Source organism: Bufo bufo, chromosome 7, assembly GCF_905171765.1.
Source record: "Bufo bufo chromosome 7, aBufBuf1.1, whole genome shotgun sequence".
In the NCBI taxonomy this organism is placed as follows: domain Eukaryota; kingdom Metazoa; phylum Chordata; class Amphibia; order Anura; family Bufonidae; genus Bufo; species Bufo bufo.
In genome coordinates this window covers 87,798,570-87,815,566 of record NC_053395.1, presented here as the reverse complement: position 1 = coordinate 87,815,566, position 16,997 = coordinate 87,798,570, and the positions used below count along the sequence as shown (strand labels likewise).

Genomic DNA, 16,997 nt, shown 5'->3' with positions numbered 1-16,997 from the left:
CGGACCAAAACGGAATTCGGAATCCATATCGGGATCCTCCGCTAACCGGAAGCCGAACTTTAGACGCCGAACTTAAAACAGAAGTTCGCTCATCTCTAACCATCACCTCTCTGTATCATATGGGTGTCGGCAGAGTGAGAGGTTGGGCACTGGTCGATGGAGTCCACCCATTTGTTGACAACTCTAGGCGAGTTACTTTTTTAAATCTTTGTCTTTGTATATGTCTGTGTATATATCTTATCATAGTTTAGTAAACTTTATGCACCTAAGTCGTGTTAAGTCTATTTTTTCCCCTTCCGATCTCACGATAATATAAGTATGCATGCAATATGTGTCACGGACGTTCCCGCAATAGGTGGCAGGAGATCAGTGAGACTGGCAACACATGGTTTGATCTGACATGTTTTCAGTTTGGATCAAATGTCGTTGAGGTTTCTGGTGCTTGCCACAACTTCTTTCCCCAGGTGTGGCTATTAGGGTCATTTAACCTTCTCTATTTATAGTTGCTTCTCCCACAATGCTGTGCGGTTTATAGCTTCTGTTTGGGCCTTTGGATAGATTGCAGTTGGCTCTCGGCTGAGTTCCTGGTGCTTCCATGGCCCCTTTGAAGTTAAGTCTTTCCTTTCCCTTTTCTATTTTGCTTGGGTTCTGTGTGTTGAATTTTCCTATTGTTTGTATTAGGCCTGAAGGAGACTCCTGTGTGTCCTTCCTTTTGGAGAAACAGGTAGTCTCGTCCCTGCCATTAGTACCAGGGTCCTATAGGTCTTGATAGGACTCTAGGTATTCCTGCGTATGAACTCCCCTACCTTTGGGGTCTGTTCATACTGGTAGTCAACATTTTGGTTAGGGTTTTCACTAGATGGTGTCCATTTTCCTTCCCTAGTTCTCAGGCCTGATTCCGTTCACCCCTTCCCTACTATGCTCGGTGTGGTGGTTTCCTCCCACACTGAATCGTAACAATACGAGTCCGATGCCCACAGCAGGGAAGTCTTTGCGCTTGCACAAGATTTTGTTGAGGCAAGCACTAACAATGCAGGAACAGTTCAAAAGGAGAATGTGACGTTGCAGAGTAAATTTCCGGTCTTAGGCTCACTCTGGGAACAAGCGAAGGGGCGGTCTTGGGCTCCTACCAGTCCCAAAGATCAATTTTTAAGACTGAATTTCTAAGTGCACTCTTCGATAAACCACTATAGGGTCCAGGGAAAGGTTGCTTTATATTCCACTACCAGAAAAAAAAATGAAAAAAGCATGATGGAAAAGAGGTTTCATATCTGCACATTCGTATGTGCTTACTAAATATCTCAGACCAAATCCATGACACTGATGGTGGGTAATAAAATCAGGCTCAGTCAGGGCCGTCTTTAACAAGGGGCAAAAGGGGCAGCTGCCCCGGGCCCAGTTGCTCCTGGGGGGCCCAAGGCAGCTGCCTCTTGAGCCCTGCTAGCCACTGCCCCGGGTGTCAGGCTGTCAGCTACACAGGAAGTGCTGCCATGCCTGCCGGCACTCCAGGCAGCGTATTGTGAGAGCTGTGATTCTCTAGGACCTTAGATGACATCACCATGTGACCAGTAACCTAGCAATATTACTGGTCACATGGCTATGAGGTCATTAAGGTCCTACCAGGCGTGTTGCAGGAGAAGTTTGCCTTAACGGTGGAGCTTTTTTGTGTGAAGATTACATCAGAAAAAGGTGACAGGGGCTATTACGCTAATATACTGTAAACTACTGTATAGTGGGGTGCTGTATACTGTGTGGGGGCCTGTATACTGTGTGGGGGGCTGTATAGTGGGAGGGGCCTGTATAGTGGGAGGGGGGCCTGTATAGTGTGGAGTGCTATACTGCTGTACTGTATACTGTGGGGGGCTGTATAGTGCAGAGTGCTATACTGCTGTACTGTATAGTGTGGGGTGCTGTATACTGTGGGTGCTGTATATTGTGAAGTGCTTTACTGCTGTATACTGTATACTGTGGGTGCTGTATAGTGTGGAGTGCTATACTGCTGTACTGAATAGTGTGGGGTGCTGTATACGGTGAGGTGCTATACTGCTCTACTGTATACTGTGAGGTGTTGTATACTGTGGGGTGCTGTATACTGTGGGGTGCTATACTGCTCTACTATATACTGTGGGGTACTGTATAGTGTGGGGTGCTATACTGCATACTGTGTGGTGCTGTATACTATAGGGTGCTATACTGCATACTGTGGGTTGCTGTATACTATAGGGTGCTATACTGCATACTGTGGGGTGCACTGTAACACTAGGGTGAGCCGAGCCCTGGTCTCCTTCCTGCAGAGCGGTGACCACTTCCAGCCTGAGCCCAGCTGCCCAGAACACTGATCCTGAGCCGTTGGAGTCTTCAGAACTGGAAGTATTTACAGTCATTTATTGTACTCTACTAGATGTGTGGATTTTTTGTGAGTGTGTTGTGGTGGAGGGCGTGATTACCTGCTAAGATGTGGGAAGGCGGGATCCAGGGGGCCCAAGTAAATTTTTGCCCAGGGCCCTGCTCAGTGTAAAGCCTGTATTAAACTGACAGATTTTCTGCTAGATGATCACTAAACAGCGTTCGTAGTAACGCTCGTTGGCGATTATCTGGCAGTGTAATACTGCCACCCCCATTACCTGATGAATGAGCAAACGCTCGTTCATTGTGTAATATAAATGTTTTGACATGTTTAAAAATTATCGTTTGCAGAGGCGGCAGATCGCAGTGTGTAATCACAATCTACTTCCGGCAAACAATGATACAGTATTGGGACAAGCAACATAATGATTGCCACTCCCTATACTGAGGAGGAGATTGCTGCATCTAATAACAGCGGCCTTCTCTGCTAGCAAGCAGGCGATTGCCCAGAAGGAATCTTTCCTTACCGAAAAATTGCCGGCTGAATCGGGTTGTTTAATACAGTCTTTAGTTTCAGTTAATCCCAAAATTTGTTTTAGTGTATGGCCGCTTTCACACAACCAGTGTTTGGCTAGTATTTGATCAATGATTTCCATCAGTGATTGTGAGCCAAAACCAGGAGTGAAGACTACAGGAACATAAGGTATAATGGAAAGATCTGCACCTGTTCTGTGTTAACCCACACCTGGTTTTGGCTCACAATCCCTGATGGAAATCACTGACCAAACACTGGCTGTGTGAAAGCAGCATTAGACTCAGATACCAGTCAAAGTCTTCCACAAAAGTCCAACTATTTAGCACACAGTGGCATTTTCAGAAACTGTTGCCAACAAGTTCTAGGCAAATAATTCTCTACCAATATGTCAGATCAATGAAACAAAGTGCCCATCCCAAAGCATGTGAAACATCTAGCCATTACTCCTTCTCCAAACTTTGCAGATAAAGCGGTATTCTGGAGTTTGGATTAGAAGTTTAACAGAAAGGTACAGAGCAGCAGTAAAACACTAATACTGTATCCTATAACACAGTTTTTTCTTTTTATCACATTGTGCTCCTCCTTGGAACAGTAAGAGAGGACTTGACTTCAGAAGCAGTCCATGTGGGTAGCCATATAAATACAGTTCCCATCATGTATTGCTGACATCTATTCCAGGGTGTTCTATTCCTTTCTGTATGCCCCTGACTGCTGAAGGCATACCTCCCATCCATCCTGGATCTGGTGGGACAGTCCTGCATTTCGGTGGCTGTCACCAAGGTATGCCCCGTCTGCTCCCTGCTTCACCATGCAACTCAACTGCCGCTGCTCTCCAGAAGGCACTATGCAGTCACACATCATGCTGCTAGGCTGTGCAGGAGAAGTGTGTAGGCCCAGGAAGCAGCCTGTATGCTCTTTCTACACAGCCCAGCAAGTATGTTGTGTGTTTGACCGCGTTGTGCCTGCTGGGAGTGCAGGAGGTGCTACGATCATCGGGGGAACACCTAGGTGAGTATTTAGTTTTTTACTTCAACAATGGTGGCACTACAAAAAGTGGGACAAGATGTGGGCATAACTACTGTGATGGGGCACTAAGGAGACTGGGCGGGATTAGGCATGTATACATATGCATAGGGTAGAGTTAGAGGCAATTCTAAAATCTGCTATGGCTCCTCTTTCTCATTTTCAAAAGTTGTGAGGTATGTGAAGGGCAGGCTTCCAACCTCCTGTCCATTTCATTTTGTGCTCCCTCAAAGCTCAGCCTCTCCCATCACTTCTTAGTTACAGCCTCCTATAAGTCCTAGTGCGTAAACTGATCATACTAGACCATGAAGCTAAACTACAGTTCGAACAGGCTATAAAGATCACATGCCCCTGGTAGCAGATATAAAGTTACTCAGTGAGCTGTTTACAGTCCCTGCCCAGCTAGTCTTTAGTGTAATCTCCTGGACTGGACCAAATGGACTGTACAATGCAGGACAGACCTACCTCTTTGAGATGGAGTGCAAAGAAGCCATCACTTTGGGAACTCATGCTGACTTTGGTGACATCACCTAGAGGAACTTCCAGCTTGATCTGACCTGACTTGTGGTCAGCAATAATGACATTGCTCTTTGTCAATAAGAAAATCCTTGTTGCTCCCTGAGGAATTGAAGGAATGTTCAAATGACATTGAAGCAAACCCCCTATCCCAGTGAAATGCATTTTGACTAACGTTACATGCAAGACATTGAGAAGTAACAGGTTTTATTTTATGTTTTAGTAAAAATAAAAACATCTTCAGTTCTTCTCAAAGGTGGGTCATTTCTATCAAACTTGCTTTATGAAATAAGGGCATATCTTCATCTACCACATAGTGGTGATCTAATGTGGACATTTCATCATCTTATTAGTGATATAAATGGTTATTGCCAGCTTAACCTAAAGGCCGTGGCCATCAACCTGTGGCTCGCTGGCTGTGCGCAAATTACTACTCTCAACGATACCATGACTGTAACCCGGCTGACTACTATGGCCAAGGGCTGCCGGGCGGTGCTGCTATCAGCCATGTGACAATCCAGAACTGCCATTGTTCTCTTCGTTTCTGCTCCCTGTTTTCATTATCATCAAGCATCTGAAGGAGGCAACATCTAAATCAGAATAACTTACCTTTCCATTGGCTCGGTTGATTTTACTCACAGTGTCTGCAATTATTATTTTATCTTCAATGGCATCACTTAGCTTTTTATATTTGGGATTTTTGGTGATTTCCAAGTAATCGCCTTGGAATGGCTGTCCGACACTGAAATAGGATTGTACAGATTAGTTGAACATTCACTGGCCCAAATCTTATGCAGCAGAGTTCAAGGGTTTGCCAATAAATTTTAATTCATAGTGTTAATGTGTAATTTTTTCCCCATGGGACTGCAGCAAAGGCTACCACACAAGTAAAACTCAGGCAAGGGAGTACGACTCAGAGAAGATCAGGTCCAGACCCTTAGACAGCCTCTGCATTGGATTCAGACAGCAAGGAGTTATGCTCATTTATGGCAGAAAGAATTTGCTGCTGTGGAAGGGAATAGTTCAAAAGAATCCCCCATACTTTGAGATGGACTGGTCAGCCGTATCTTTTTTCTGCACTCCTCAATCTGGAAACTGCAGAAGGGGTTAAATAGGAAACTCATTTTATGCATGTGGTTCTGTTTAAAATTAAAGAGAAGGGCGTACTTCAATTAATCTGATGTGTTGCTGTCCATACACTGCTATTGGGAGAGGATTACTCTGATATACAGTACTTTGGAACTGTACCTTTTACTGTCTTATGTACAACTACTTCTATCTTTTTTTCAGTAAAAAGGACTATTTAGTACAACCTGCAGCCTGGTTATTAACTCCATTAGCCAGCCTTCTGCCTCTGCCATCCTGCCTTGCACCAAACCAGTCCATCTACCATAAAGGGCAGCCCAACTACCACCAGGCAGGAGCCCCAGTACCAGGGTGTGGCCCGAGGGAAGAAAGGGTATGCCCTAGGAAGCACCAGGGGGGAGATTACTATTGTGAACTGCGAGTACGACCATCACGCTCTCTGTTCCGCTCTCCCAAGTCACAGCACTTAAAACATTTTTAAAAGGATACTTGACAAAGACAAAGTACCTGGCAGGGTACAGAGACTTCTTCTCCTTGAAGAGTTCACTTGCTTCCAGTTTTTCATCATAAATGAACTTTTTCTGTTCTGTGAACTGATCCCTGTATTTTTTGCACTAAGAATAAAAAGAAAAGAAAATGTGTTTATATGTTGTGATTGTGAGTAAATAGAACAAATTCCAATTTCGGTTTCTTAGTAGAAAATAGGTACTTGTATATACCCCTATCATCACAAAATGAATAAACATTTCTACAAAAATAAATGTAACGGCTCCAAGCTGACCAACTGGTTGCGGTTCCTATACTAAAGCAAGTACATGATATTACAGTAGTTTCATATTGCACCTAAGGTTGGCCATACACATGAGATAGCCGTCAGCTAAGGAAGAGAAAACCAATTAGTACAAATCTAATTTGTTGATAAATCAGCCTGCTTGAGCCCGGCTGCACCAACAATGAGGCCAGGTGAGGCGATCACCTCAGGCAGCACCAGGAAGGGCCATAGGCAATGAGCGCTTTCATTGCGGCAAAGAGGTTAGGTTAAGAAATTGGCGTGGGGAAGGGGGGGCGCTGTTTTAGTTTTTGCCTCAGGCAGCAGAAAGGCTAGGTGCACCCCTGCCGGCTGCTTAAGGGTCTTTCCCCCTTAATTGACAGTGCCAAACATCTCGCCGAGAGAGTCTCTGCACTTCTAATCAAAGCAATGGTGCAGGTGCGAAACTAACAGGACCAGGCGAGATGGATAGCCACATCAATCAGCATGCAGGTAAACGCCTTCTGTCTTGACAAAAGCATCGGCATGGTGAAATCAGACACCTGCTGTTGGGGGGGACAGTAGGGAGGCATCCATACACATCAGAAGGACTCATGGTTCAGTCAGAATTGGTGGGTTCAACCGATATACATCACTTCATCGCGCCTGCCTGCTGTAAACTGATGGCTTCACCATTCTACTCCGCTATATGTACATCCTGATGTGAAGCAAGACAGAACAAATCATTTCCAGGACATCCAGAAGATGTCACATTGCATCATTCCCGTTATTGAAGAGTAGATTAAAACTGCAGCATAACCGCGGCATGTGTATAGACAATGGGCACTAATGCTGTTGGCATAAACAGTGATAAATCTATGAAAAGTTACCATTTGAAAGCTTTGGTTAAAGAAAGCAACTGGTTAATTATTGCAAGCTGCACTCGTTCACATCAGCTGCAAACCAAGAAAGTGAGTTTATAAATCACTGCAGGAATGGAATTTTGCCATTTCCTCTATAAAAGAATTTCTTACCATCCCCCATTTAAACAGAGCAGCAATTATTGTAAATTGAAGCTGAGCAATAAGGACTCCAGACTGCTTTCTAAGGCGTCTTCCACACAACCAGGGTTCCTTGCAAGTTAATCAGTTTTGACTGCAATTTCAATGATGAAATATTGGTGAGAAATCGACCACACACGGATGTGTCAACTGACTTGAAATGAATGCATCAGTGTTCAGTCCAGAAATGGACCACGTTCAAAGGAAACACCGCCTGTGTGTAGCCAGACCCATTTATTTTAATGGGTATATTCCTATGAGCAGAGTTTTTCACGGACATATTCTAGCTTCATCCGTTTGTCACAAAGGACTGGTCCATTCAAGTCAAAGGATGAGTGAAAATAACTGACAGCCCATGGAATCGTTCACACGTCAGCGTCTGTGTCACATCCGTGAAAAAGAAAAAACATCCGTAATTCACGAACGTTGCTCAGGTGATAATTAATGCCATCTGTGTTGTCCGATTTTCACAGACCCATAGACTTCTACGAGCGTGCTTGGTCCACATCACGGATCAAAGTAGTGCATGTCTCTGTTCACATTTTACTGGGGCAGTAAAAAACTCAGACACATATAAAGCATTTTTGGGCCATTTTTTATTTCACAAAAGCACCAAAAAAATTGTATAACCAGAGCACGCTGCTTTAAGAAGAACACAGCTGATCCCCAAAAACACACAAAAAAAAAAGTATGTAGATTTTCTATATTTTGCTGTACACTTAAATAACTAGGGATGAGCAAATTTCGGTTTGTGTTGTGGTATAATGTGAATTGCGTTACCACGGACCATAACGCAATTCCATGACGGAATGCCTTTAGAGGCATTCCATCATAATAGAAGTCTATGGCCAGCATAACAGATGCGTCCGGGTTACACTATGCAGGAGGGGACTCCAGCATAACGTAAACCAGATGGATCCGTTATGTGGGGCATACACTTCTATTATGACGGAATGAATAACGGAATGCCTCTAAAGGCATTACGTTATGCATTCTGTCATGGAATTGCGTTAGTCGGTGGTAACACAATTCACATTATACCACAACACGAACCGAAAATGAATTTCAAAATATGAAATTTGCTCATCCCTAAAAATAACATTTAACATTAAAACATATGAAAACACCAGGTAAAAACACAGAAAAATGCTGTGTGTGAATCATGACTAATGCAGTAGCACTTCATACACAGACATGCCATGAAAATAAACTTGGTCTACACAGAGTACACACATTTTCCTGTTGCATATTTTACATGCAGAATAATACTGTAATCAGATATTACACATTTTTTTTTATAAAGGTTTTATTTGGATCTTCAACAATTAAACAATCTCACAGAAAGGTTGCTTGTCCAGAGCCCCGACCCATCATTTGTCACTAAAAAGGCAAAAGCTACGATGAACTCAGGCCCTGATTCACAATTAGGGCAAACAAATGAGAAAAATGAACCTTAAAGAGAAGAAATAACAGCAAGTCAAGGCAAAACCATGAAACCCGAAGAAGATGGCATAGGTAATCGAAGACCCAGACGAAACCGGGAACAGTGATTCAACATATCAGGCATCACTATCCCATTGAGACTGAGACTGCAAAGAAAACCAGGAAGAAAGAGAGGAAGAAATGGAAGGAAGGGGATAGTCTACGGTTGCCATTTTGATAATTGGCGCTGGAGTACTTACAGATCTAGCAGGGGTAACAAACTCTTAACTCAAATTTCTTAACTCATTGCGTTCTCTTGAAACAAAAGCCATTGAAAAGCAATAGCTTAAAGGGGTATTCCCATCTTGCTACTTCATCCTCAATTGCTGCCAGCTAGCTGTTCACTTCCTGGTTTTCTGCTGCTAAGGCTGGGCGGGCTTAGGAAGTTTGAGTGAAGCCCGGCCACACCTCCTTATGACATCACACTGAGAACTCAGTCCTTGCCTGCTAGTTCATGTGAAGAGTATGACTCATCAGTCTGGCAGCCTGCAGTGTCTGAGGCCCCTCCCCCTGCTGGGGAATCAGAGAGCCATGTGAAGTGAGCTCAGTGTACAGTAACACGTGGCTCTTCTGCACAGTTTTACACACAAAATCTCTGATCTTTTACAAACCCATTCTGTGCATCAAAAACTATAATTCCATATTATACATTAGCTCAAAAGCTTGACCAAACCCCACCCACCAGCACTGATGCAGATTTGTTTCCATTACAGCTGTACTCCAGTTGTGTATTAACCTTAGGCCTCATGCACACAAACGTTTTTTTTCACGGTCCGCAAAAACAGGGTCCGTAGGTCCGTGATCCGTGACCGTTTTTTTCGTCCGTGGGTCTTCCTTGATTTTTGGAGGATCCACGGACATGAAAAAAAAGTCATTTTGGTGTCCGCCTGGCCGTGCGGAGCCAAACGGATCCGTCCTGAATTACAATGCAAGTCAATGGGGACGGATCCGTTTGACGTTGACACAATATGGTGCCATTTCAAACGGATCCGTCCCCATTGACTTTCAATGTAAAGTCCGGAGTCCCTTTTATACCCTCGGATCGGAGTTTTCTCCAATCCGATGGTATATTTTAACTTGAAGCGTCCCCATCACCATGGGAACGCCTCTATGTTAGAATATACTGTCGGATATGAGTTAGATCGTGAAACCTCATTTCCGACAGTATATTCTAACACAGAGGCGTTCCCATGGTGATGGGGACGCTTCTAGTTAGAATATACTACAAACTGTGTACATGACTGCCCCCTGCTGCCTAGCAGCATCCGATCTCTTACAGGGGGCCGTGATCAGCACAATTAACCCCTCAGGTGCCGCACCTGAAGGGGTTAATTGTACTATCATATCCCCCTGTAAGAGATCAGGGCTGCCAGGCAGCAGGGGGCAGACCCCCCCCCCCCCCCCCAGTTTGAATATCATTGGTGGCCAGTGCGGCCCCCCCCCTTCCTCCATTGTAATAAATCGTTGGTGGCACAGTGTGCGCCCCCCCCCCCTTCCTCCCTCTATTGTAATAAATCGTTGGTGGCAATCATTGGCCCCCCTCCCTCTATAGCATTAACAACATTGGTGGCCAGTGTGCGGCCCCCCCCCCCCCCGATCATTGGTGGCAGCGGGTTACTAGCAATAGTACAATAGTAAAAGATTCATACTTACCTGGGAGCTGTGATGTTCGTGTCCGGCCGGGAGCTCCTCCTACTGGTAAGTGACGGTTCATTTAGCAATGCGCCGCACAGACCTGAGGCTGTCACTTACCAGTAGGTGGAGCTCCCGGCCGGACACGAACATCGCAGCAGCAGGTAAGTATGAATCTTCTACTATTGTACTATTGCTAAGTAACCATGGCAACGAGGACTGTAGTAGCGTCCTGGTTGCCATGGTTACCGATCGGAGCCCCAGCGATTAAACTGGGACTCCGATCGGAACTCCGCTGCCACCAATGATGGGGGGGGGGGGGGGGGGGGAGATGGGAGGCCGCACACTGGCCACCAACGTTGTTAATGCTATAGAGGGAGGGGGGGGGCAATGGGGGGCGCACACTGTGCCACCAACGATTTATTACAATAGAGGGAGGAAGGGGGGGGGGGGGCGCACACTGTGCCACCAACGAATTATTACAATAGAGGGAGGGAGGGGGGGGGGCGCACACTGTGCCACCAACGAATTATTACAATAGAGGGAGGGGGGGGGGCCGCACTGGCCACCAATGATATTCAAACTGGGGAGGGGGGGGGAGGGTCTGCCCCCTGCTGCCTGGCAGCCCTGATCTCTTACAGGGGGATATGATAGTACAATTAACCCTTTCAGGTGCCGCACCTGAAGGGGTTAATTGTGCTGATCACGGCCCCCTGTAAGAGATCGGGTGCTGCCAGGCAGCAGGGGGCAGTCTTGTACACAGTTTGTAGTGTATTCTAACTAGAAGCGTCCCCATCACCATGGGAACGCTTCTGTGTTAGAATATACTGTCGGTTCTGAGTTTTCACGAAGTGAAAACTCAGCTTTGAAAAAGCTTTATGCAGACGGATCTTCGGATCCGTCTGTATAAAAACTAACCTACAGCCACGGATCACGGACACGGATGCCAATCTTGTGTGCATCCGTGTTCTTTCACGGACCCATTGACTTGAATGGGTCCGTGAACCGTTGGCCGTGAAAAAAATAGGGCAGGTCATATTTTTTTCACGGCCAGGAAACACGGATCACGGATGCGGCTGCAAAACGGTGCATTTTCCGATTTTTCCACGGACCCATTGAAAGTCAATGGGTCCGCGAAAAAAAACGGAAAACGGCACAACGGCCACGGGTGCACACAACGGTCGTGTGCATGAGGCCTTACACTATGTATCTTTATAGATGCATATACAGCTCAGCTACATGTGTCTTCTCCAGTCCCCTAACATCACTTTGGGTGAATGGCTTCCTATACAGCCCTGCTACATCTTTATTCTACTCCTCCACTAGCACTGTGTCTGAAAAGCTTCATATACAGCTCTGCTACATCTGTCTATTCCCTTGCCCACTAGAACTATGGCTGAACAGCAGCATATTCAGCTCTGCTACATCCATCAGCCCCCCCAAGTGCCTCCATCCGCCCCACCAAGTGCCTCCATCCGCCCCACCAAGTGCCTCCATCCGCCCCACCAAGTGCCTCCATCCGCCCCAAATCGTTGGTGGAATTGGTGGTGCATTTAAAAATAACACTCACCCTGTCTCATCTCTTCGGTGCACGAACTGTTCAAGCGGCCGCGCATGTGCAGAACTATATTCTGTTGTGCTGTGTTGGAGCCGTGCATGCGCGGCTCAAGAATATGGATCCGCGCATGCGCGGCCGGCGACGTGCGCACTACGGATGTAGCAGGGTTAACACACATGCTTTGAGACATGTTATCTAAACTAAATGTGTTAAAGGGGTATTCCCATCTTATTAATCATCTTTGATTAAAATATTTTTCCCCCATTTAACTTTTTTGTAAATATATATCATTAACCAAAACCTACTCTTTTAAATCCATTGTTTATCTTCGTGGCCCATAGATATGGCCATTGCTCGCCGGCCGCATCCATGGGCCACGCTTGCGCACTCGTTTTCCCTTTGATGCTGCGGCCAGCGAGCAGTGGCCATATCCATGGGCCACGAAGATAAACAATGGATTTAAAAAATTATATTTAAAAGAGAACAGTAGGTTTTGGTTAATGATATATATTTACAAAAAAGTTAAAATGGGGGAAAAATATTTTAATCAAAGATGATTAATAAGATGGGAATACCTCTTTAACACATTTAGTTTAGATAACATGTCTCAAAGCATGTGTGTTAGGCCTCTTTCACACTACAGTATGTCGATTTCAGTGTTTTGCGTTCCGTTTTTCACGGATCCGTTTTTCCATTTTTTGTTTCCATTGTGTTTCCGTTTCGGTTCAGTTTTTCGGTTCAGTTTTTCCGTTCCGTTTTTCCGTATGGCATATACAGTATACAGTAATTACATAGAGAAAATTGGGCTGGGCATAACATTTTCAATAGATGGTTCCGCAAAAAACGGAACGGATACGGAAGACATACGGATGCATTTCCGTATGTGTTCCGTTTTTTTGCGGACCCATTGACTTTATTAGAGCCACGGAACGAGATTTGCGGCCAAATATAGGACATGTTCTATCTTTCAACGGAACGGAAAAACGGAAATACGGAAACGAAATGCATACGGAGTACATTCCGTTTTTTTTGCGGAACCATTGAAATGAATGGTTCCGTATACGGAACGCAAAAAAACCCCCGCAAAACGGGAAAAAAAAAAAAACCGGTAGTGTGAAAGAGGCCTTAACCCTTCTACATCCGTATAAAGAGATTCAGATAGGAAAACACCCAGAATTTCATGTTTCAAGTACCAGGTAGCACATTTAAAATGGTCTGACTTTATTCTGAATGTGGACAGTTACAATGACTATATAAAAAATAAAAATAAAATAAACCTTTACCAGAGCTGGAAAAAAAAAAGTTGGACCTTAAAGGGGAAGCAAGTGGCATTTATAATGTATAAAAAGTTAATACAAGTAACTTACTAATGTATTCTTATTATCCATATTGCTGCTTGCTTCGATGGCTGGAATCATTTTTCCATCACATTATACACTGCTCGTTTCCATGGTTACAACAACCCTGCAATCCATTAGCAGTGGTCGTGCTTGCTCACTACAGGAAAAAGTGCTGGCCTTTTTATTTCTACAGTGTGCAAGCACAGCCACTGTTGATGGATTGCAGGGTGGTTGTAACCATAGAAACGAGCCTGTAGTGTAGCATGACGTGCCGCGGTCCCTCCCGCCCCTCCCCTTCTCTGATACCTACACCTGCCTTGCTTTTCCTTGCGGCGTTGCTAGACCCTATGCTCCAGACTGCTCTGAATCTCGCCCGAGCTCTCGTGACAGTTGGCGGTATCGCGTAGCTTGAGCCGGAAGCTGGAGGAGCCATGGTGAGATGAATGTGGTAACTCAGGGGAGGAGTCCTCCACCACCTGGTTTTGCCTGAAAGATCTGGCGACCCGGCTGGGTCGCAAGTGGCGCCAGGTTGTGGTGCATGAGGAACCCTGGTGCTCGAGTCTCTGCCTCGGTTGGATCGTGGTGGACACACGGTGTCGGTACTATGATTTTTCTTAGGTGTTCACACTTTATTAATAGTTTTGCTCCTTTATTTGACTATCTTAATAACTTGGTCACCCCTACTGTCATTTAAAATCTGGCACAAATATTGTGTGACTTAGCCTCGTCTTACGGCTACAAAACCTTACAAGGGGACTGCTTTATACATCTTTACATGAATTTTCGTTTTGGCTGAGGGGGAATACCAACTTCCCCAGACTTTAAAACTCTTCTCCACATATAAAAACATTGGACTATATCTTTCCCCTTTGAAGTTTGGAACACTCTTCAACTACCCACACCCCCTCAGGAATACCATTTTTTCACTGCACTTTCAATTGTAGTCCTCCGACTAAGGCCTCTTACACACGACCGTATGGCTTTTTCAGTGTTTTGCGGGCCATTTTTTCCGGATACGTTTTTCCATTTTTTGTTTCAGTTATGTTTCCGTTTCTCCGTTCCGTATGGCATATACAGTATACAGTAATTACATAGAAAAAATTGGGCTGGGCATAACATTTTCAATAGATGGTGCCGCAAAAACTGAATGGATACGGAAGACATACGGATGCATTTCCGTATGTGTTCCTTTTTTTTGCGGACCCGTTGACTTGAATGGAGCCACGGAACCAGGGCCGTCTTTAATATTGATTGGACCCTGGGCAAGAATTTACTTGGGCCCCCTGGATCCTGCCTTCACACACCCTAGCATGCAATCATGCCCTCCACCACAACACACAGTGAATGGGTCCGCATCCGAGCAGCCAAAACGGCGGCTCAGATGCGGACCCAAACAACGGCCGTGTGTATGAGGCCTAAGCACATGCAGTCTCAGGAGTGGTCCACACCACACCCCTGCCTTGCAGCCTCACAGGAGTACAGGACCAGTATCTGCACACGTATGTATGGCATAATTGGGATGCACATCACACATGACATGACACAGGTCTTTACCAGGCTGCAGGCCAGCAGACACATTATTATTGCCACGTGTCACATGCCACTACTGACTGTACAGCCGTTCAGAGTTCAGACAGTTCACAGTTCCACTTCCTTCAGAAAAGCGAGCTTGCCGTGCACTCCAGCGACTTACAGATAGAGGCAGTGGCGTTGCTATGGCTGGTGTCACCCTTTGCTCAGGGGGGGCCCTCATGGTGTGGAGTGGACTGGTCATTTTTACTAAGGAATATAGTTTAACTGTTTATGTCCAAAAGAGAAAAAAAGAAGTCACTAAGTCAGCTCCAATCAGATATCTGTACATAGACCCAGAGTCTTGGTCTATGTACAGATATCTGATTGGAGCTGACTTAGTGACTTCTTTTTTCTCTTTTGCGCATAAACGGTTAAACTATATTCTTTAGTAAAAATGACCAGTCCACTCCACACCATGAGGGCCCCCCCTGAGCAAAGATTAGTAAATGTGGCCGGGTGGCCCCAGGCCAGGCCACAGTTCAGCAGACAGAGAGAACCCAAACCCTTAGGTCTCCCGTCTCTCTAATAATCCCCCACTAATGGGGTTATTTAAAATTACTGGTGGATTATTAGAGAGACTGCAAACAAAGGAGTTGGGTTCTCTCTGTCTGCTGAACTGTGGCCTGGGGCCACCACCTGCCACATTTACTAATCTTTGCTCAGGGGGGGCCCTCATGGTGTGATGTGGACTGGGTCATTATTACTAAGGAATATAGTATAACCGTTTATGTGCAAAAGAGGTCACTAAGTCAGCTCCAATCAGATATCTGCACATAGACCCAGAGTCTGGGTCTATGTGCAGATTGATATCTGATGTGCAGATTTAGGTATTAGAATTAGTTCCTCAGTACAGGACTTCTATACACTGAATATGACAATCTATGTTGAAAATAAAGTTAGTGTTTGGCAAAAGCTGAGTTGATGTTTTCTAGCCACGATAATTCAAAATCAAAAGGCCTCTACAAAAATTAAATGTATTAGGCTGGGCAATGGTATTCTTTCCTCGGTATTCTTTCCTCGGGTGCGCAGATTTAGGGGAGTGGATGTACACGATAAAATAAGCCTCTACGCAGACAATGTTCTTATTTTTCTACGAGATGGCTCCACTGCCTTACTTTATGTAATGACATTAATAAACAAGTTTGGGGCCATATCAGGTTTTGAGGTGAACTGGTAGAAATCGGTTCTATGCCCTTTTACTTGTTTCCCCTATACGAGAGAACCCGAGGTTTGGATTCTCTCTCCAACTGATTCGCTGGAATATTTAGGTATTAGAATTAGTTCCTCAGTACAGGACTTCTATACACTGAATATGACAATCTATGTTGAAAATAAAGTTAGTGTTTGGCAAAAGTTCACTCTTAGTCAATCAGATAGGGTCACCATGATTAAAATGGTTCATCTACCACAAATACTTTATAACATCACGGCTTGTCCCATCTGGATTGAGGACTCTTTTTGATTTATGGAAAGTATTCTTAATGAAGGAAGAGAGTCTGGATTAAACAATGGCCACCAATGTTGTTAATGCTATAGAGGGAGGGGGGGCGCACACTGTGCCACCAACGATTTATTACAATAGAGGGAGGAAGGGGGGGGGGGGCGCACACTGTGCCACCAACGAATTATTACAATAGAGGGAGGAAGGGGGGGGGGGGGGGCCGCACTGGCCACCAATGATATTCAAACTGGGGGGGGGGGGGGGGGGGTCTGCCCCCTGCTGCCTGGCAGCCCTGATCTCTTACAGGGGGATATGATAGTACAATTAACCCCTTCAGGTGCGGCACCTGAGGGGTTAATTGTGCTGATCACGGCCCCCTGTAAGAGATCGGATGCTGCTAGGCAGCAGGGGGCAGTCATGTACACAGTTTGTAGTATATTCTAAGTAGAAGCGTCCCCATCACCATGGGAACGCCTCTGTGTTAGAATATACTGTCGGAAATGAGGTTTCACGATCTAACTCATATCCGACAGTATATTCTAACATAGAGGCGTTCCCATGGTGATGGGGACGCTTCAAGTTAAAATATACCATCGGATTGGAGAAAACTCTGATCTGATGGTATAAAAGGGACTCCAGACTTTACATTGAAAGTCA

At 45.2% G+C, this 16,997-nt stretch overlaps 1 protein-coding gene across 4 annotated transcripts in view; it reads right to left on the bottom strand.

Annotated features, from left to right (window-relative positions):
- Nucleotides 1–16,997, bottom strand: part of MYO1B (myosin IB) — a 325,313-nt gene that overhangs the window by 4,219 nt on the left and 304,097 nt on the right. For all 4 annotated transcript variants that reach the window (XM_040439420.1, XM_040439422.1, XM_040439424.1 and 1 more), the window contains 3 exons: nucleotides 6,014–6,120; nucleotides 5,030–5,162; nucleotides 4,370–4,522 (listed from right to left, as the gene is read on the bottom strand). In XM_040439420.1, the coding sequence (XP_040295354.1) occupies nucleotides 4,370–4,522; nucleotides 5,030–5,162; nucleotides 6,014–6,120 (393 nt within the window). The remainder of the gene's footprint in view (nucleotides 1–4,369; nucleotides 4,523–5,029; nucleotides 5,163–6,013; nucleotides 6,121–16,997) is intronic.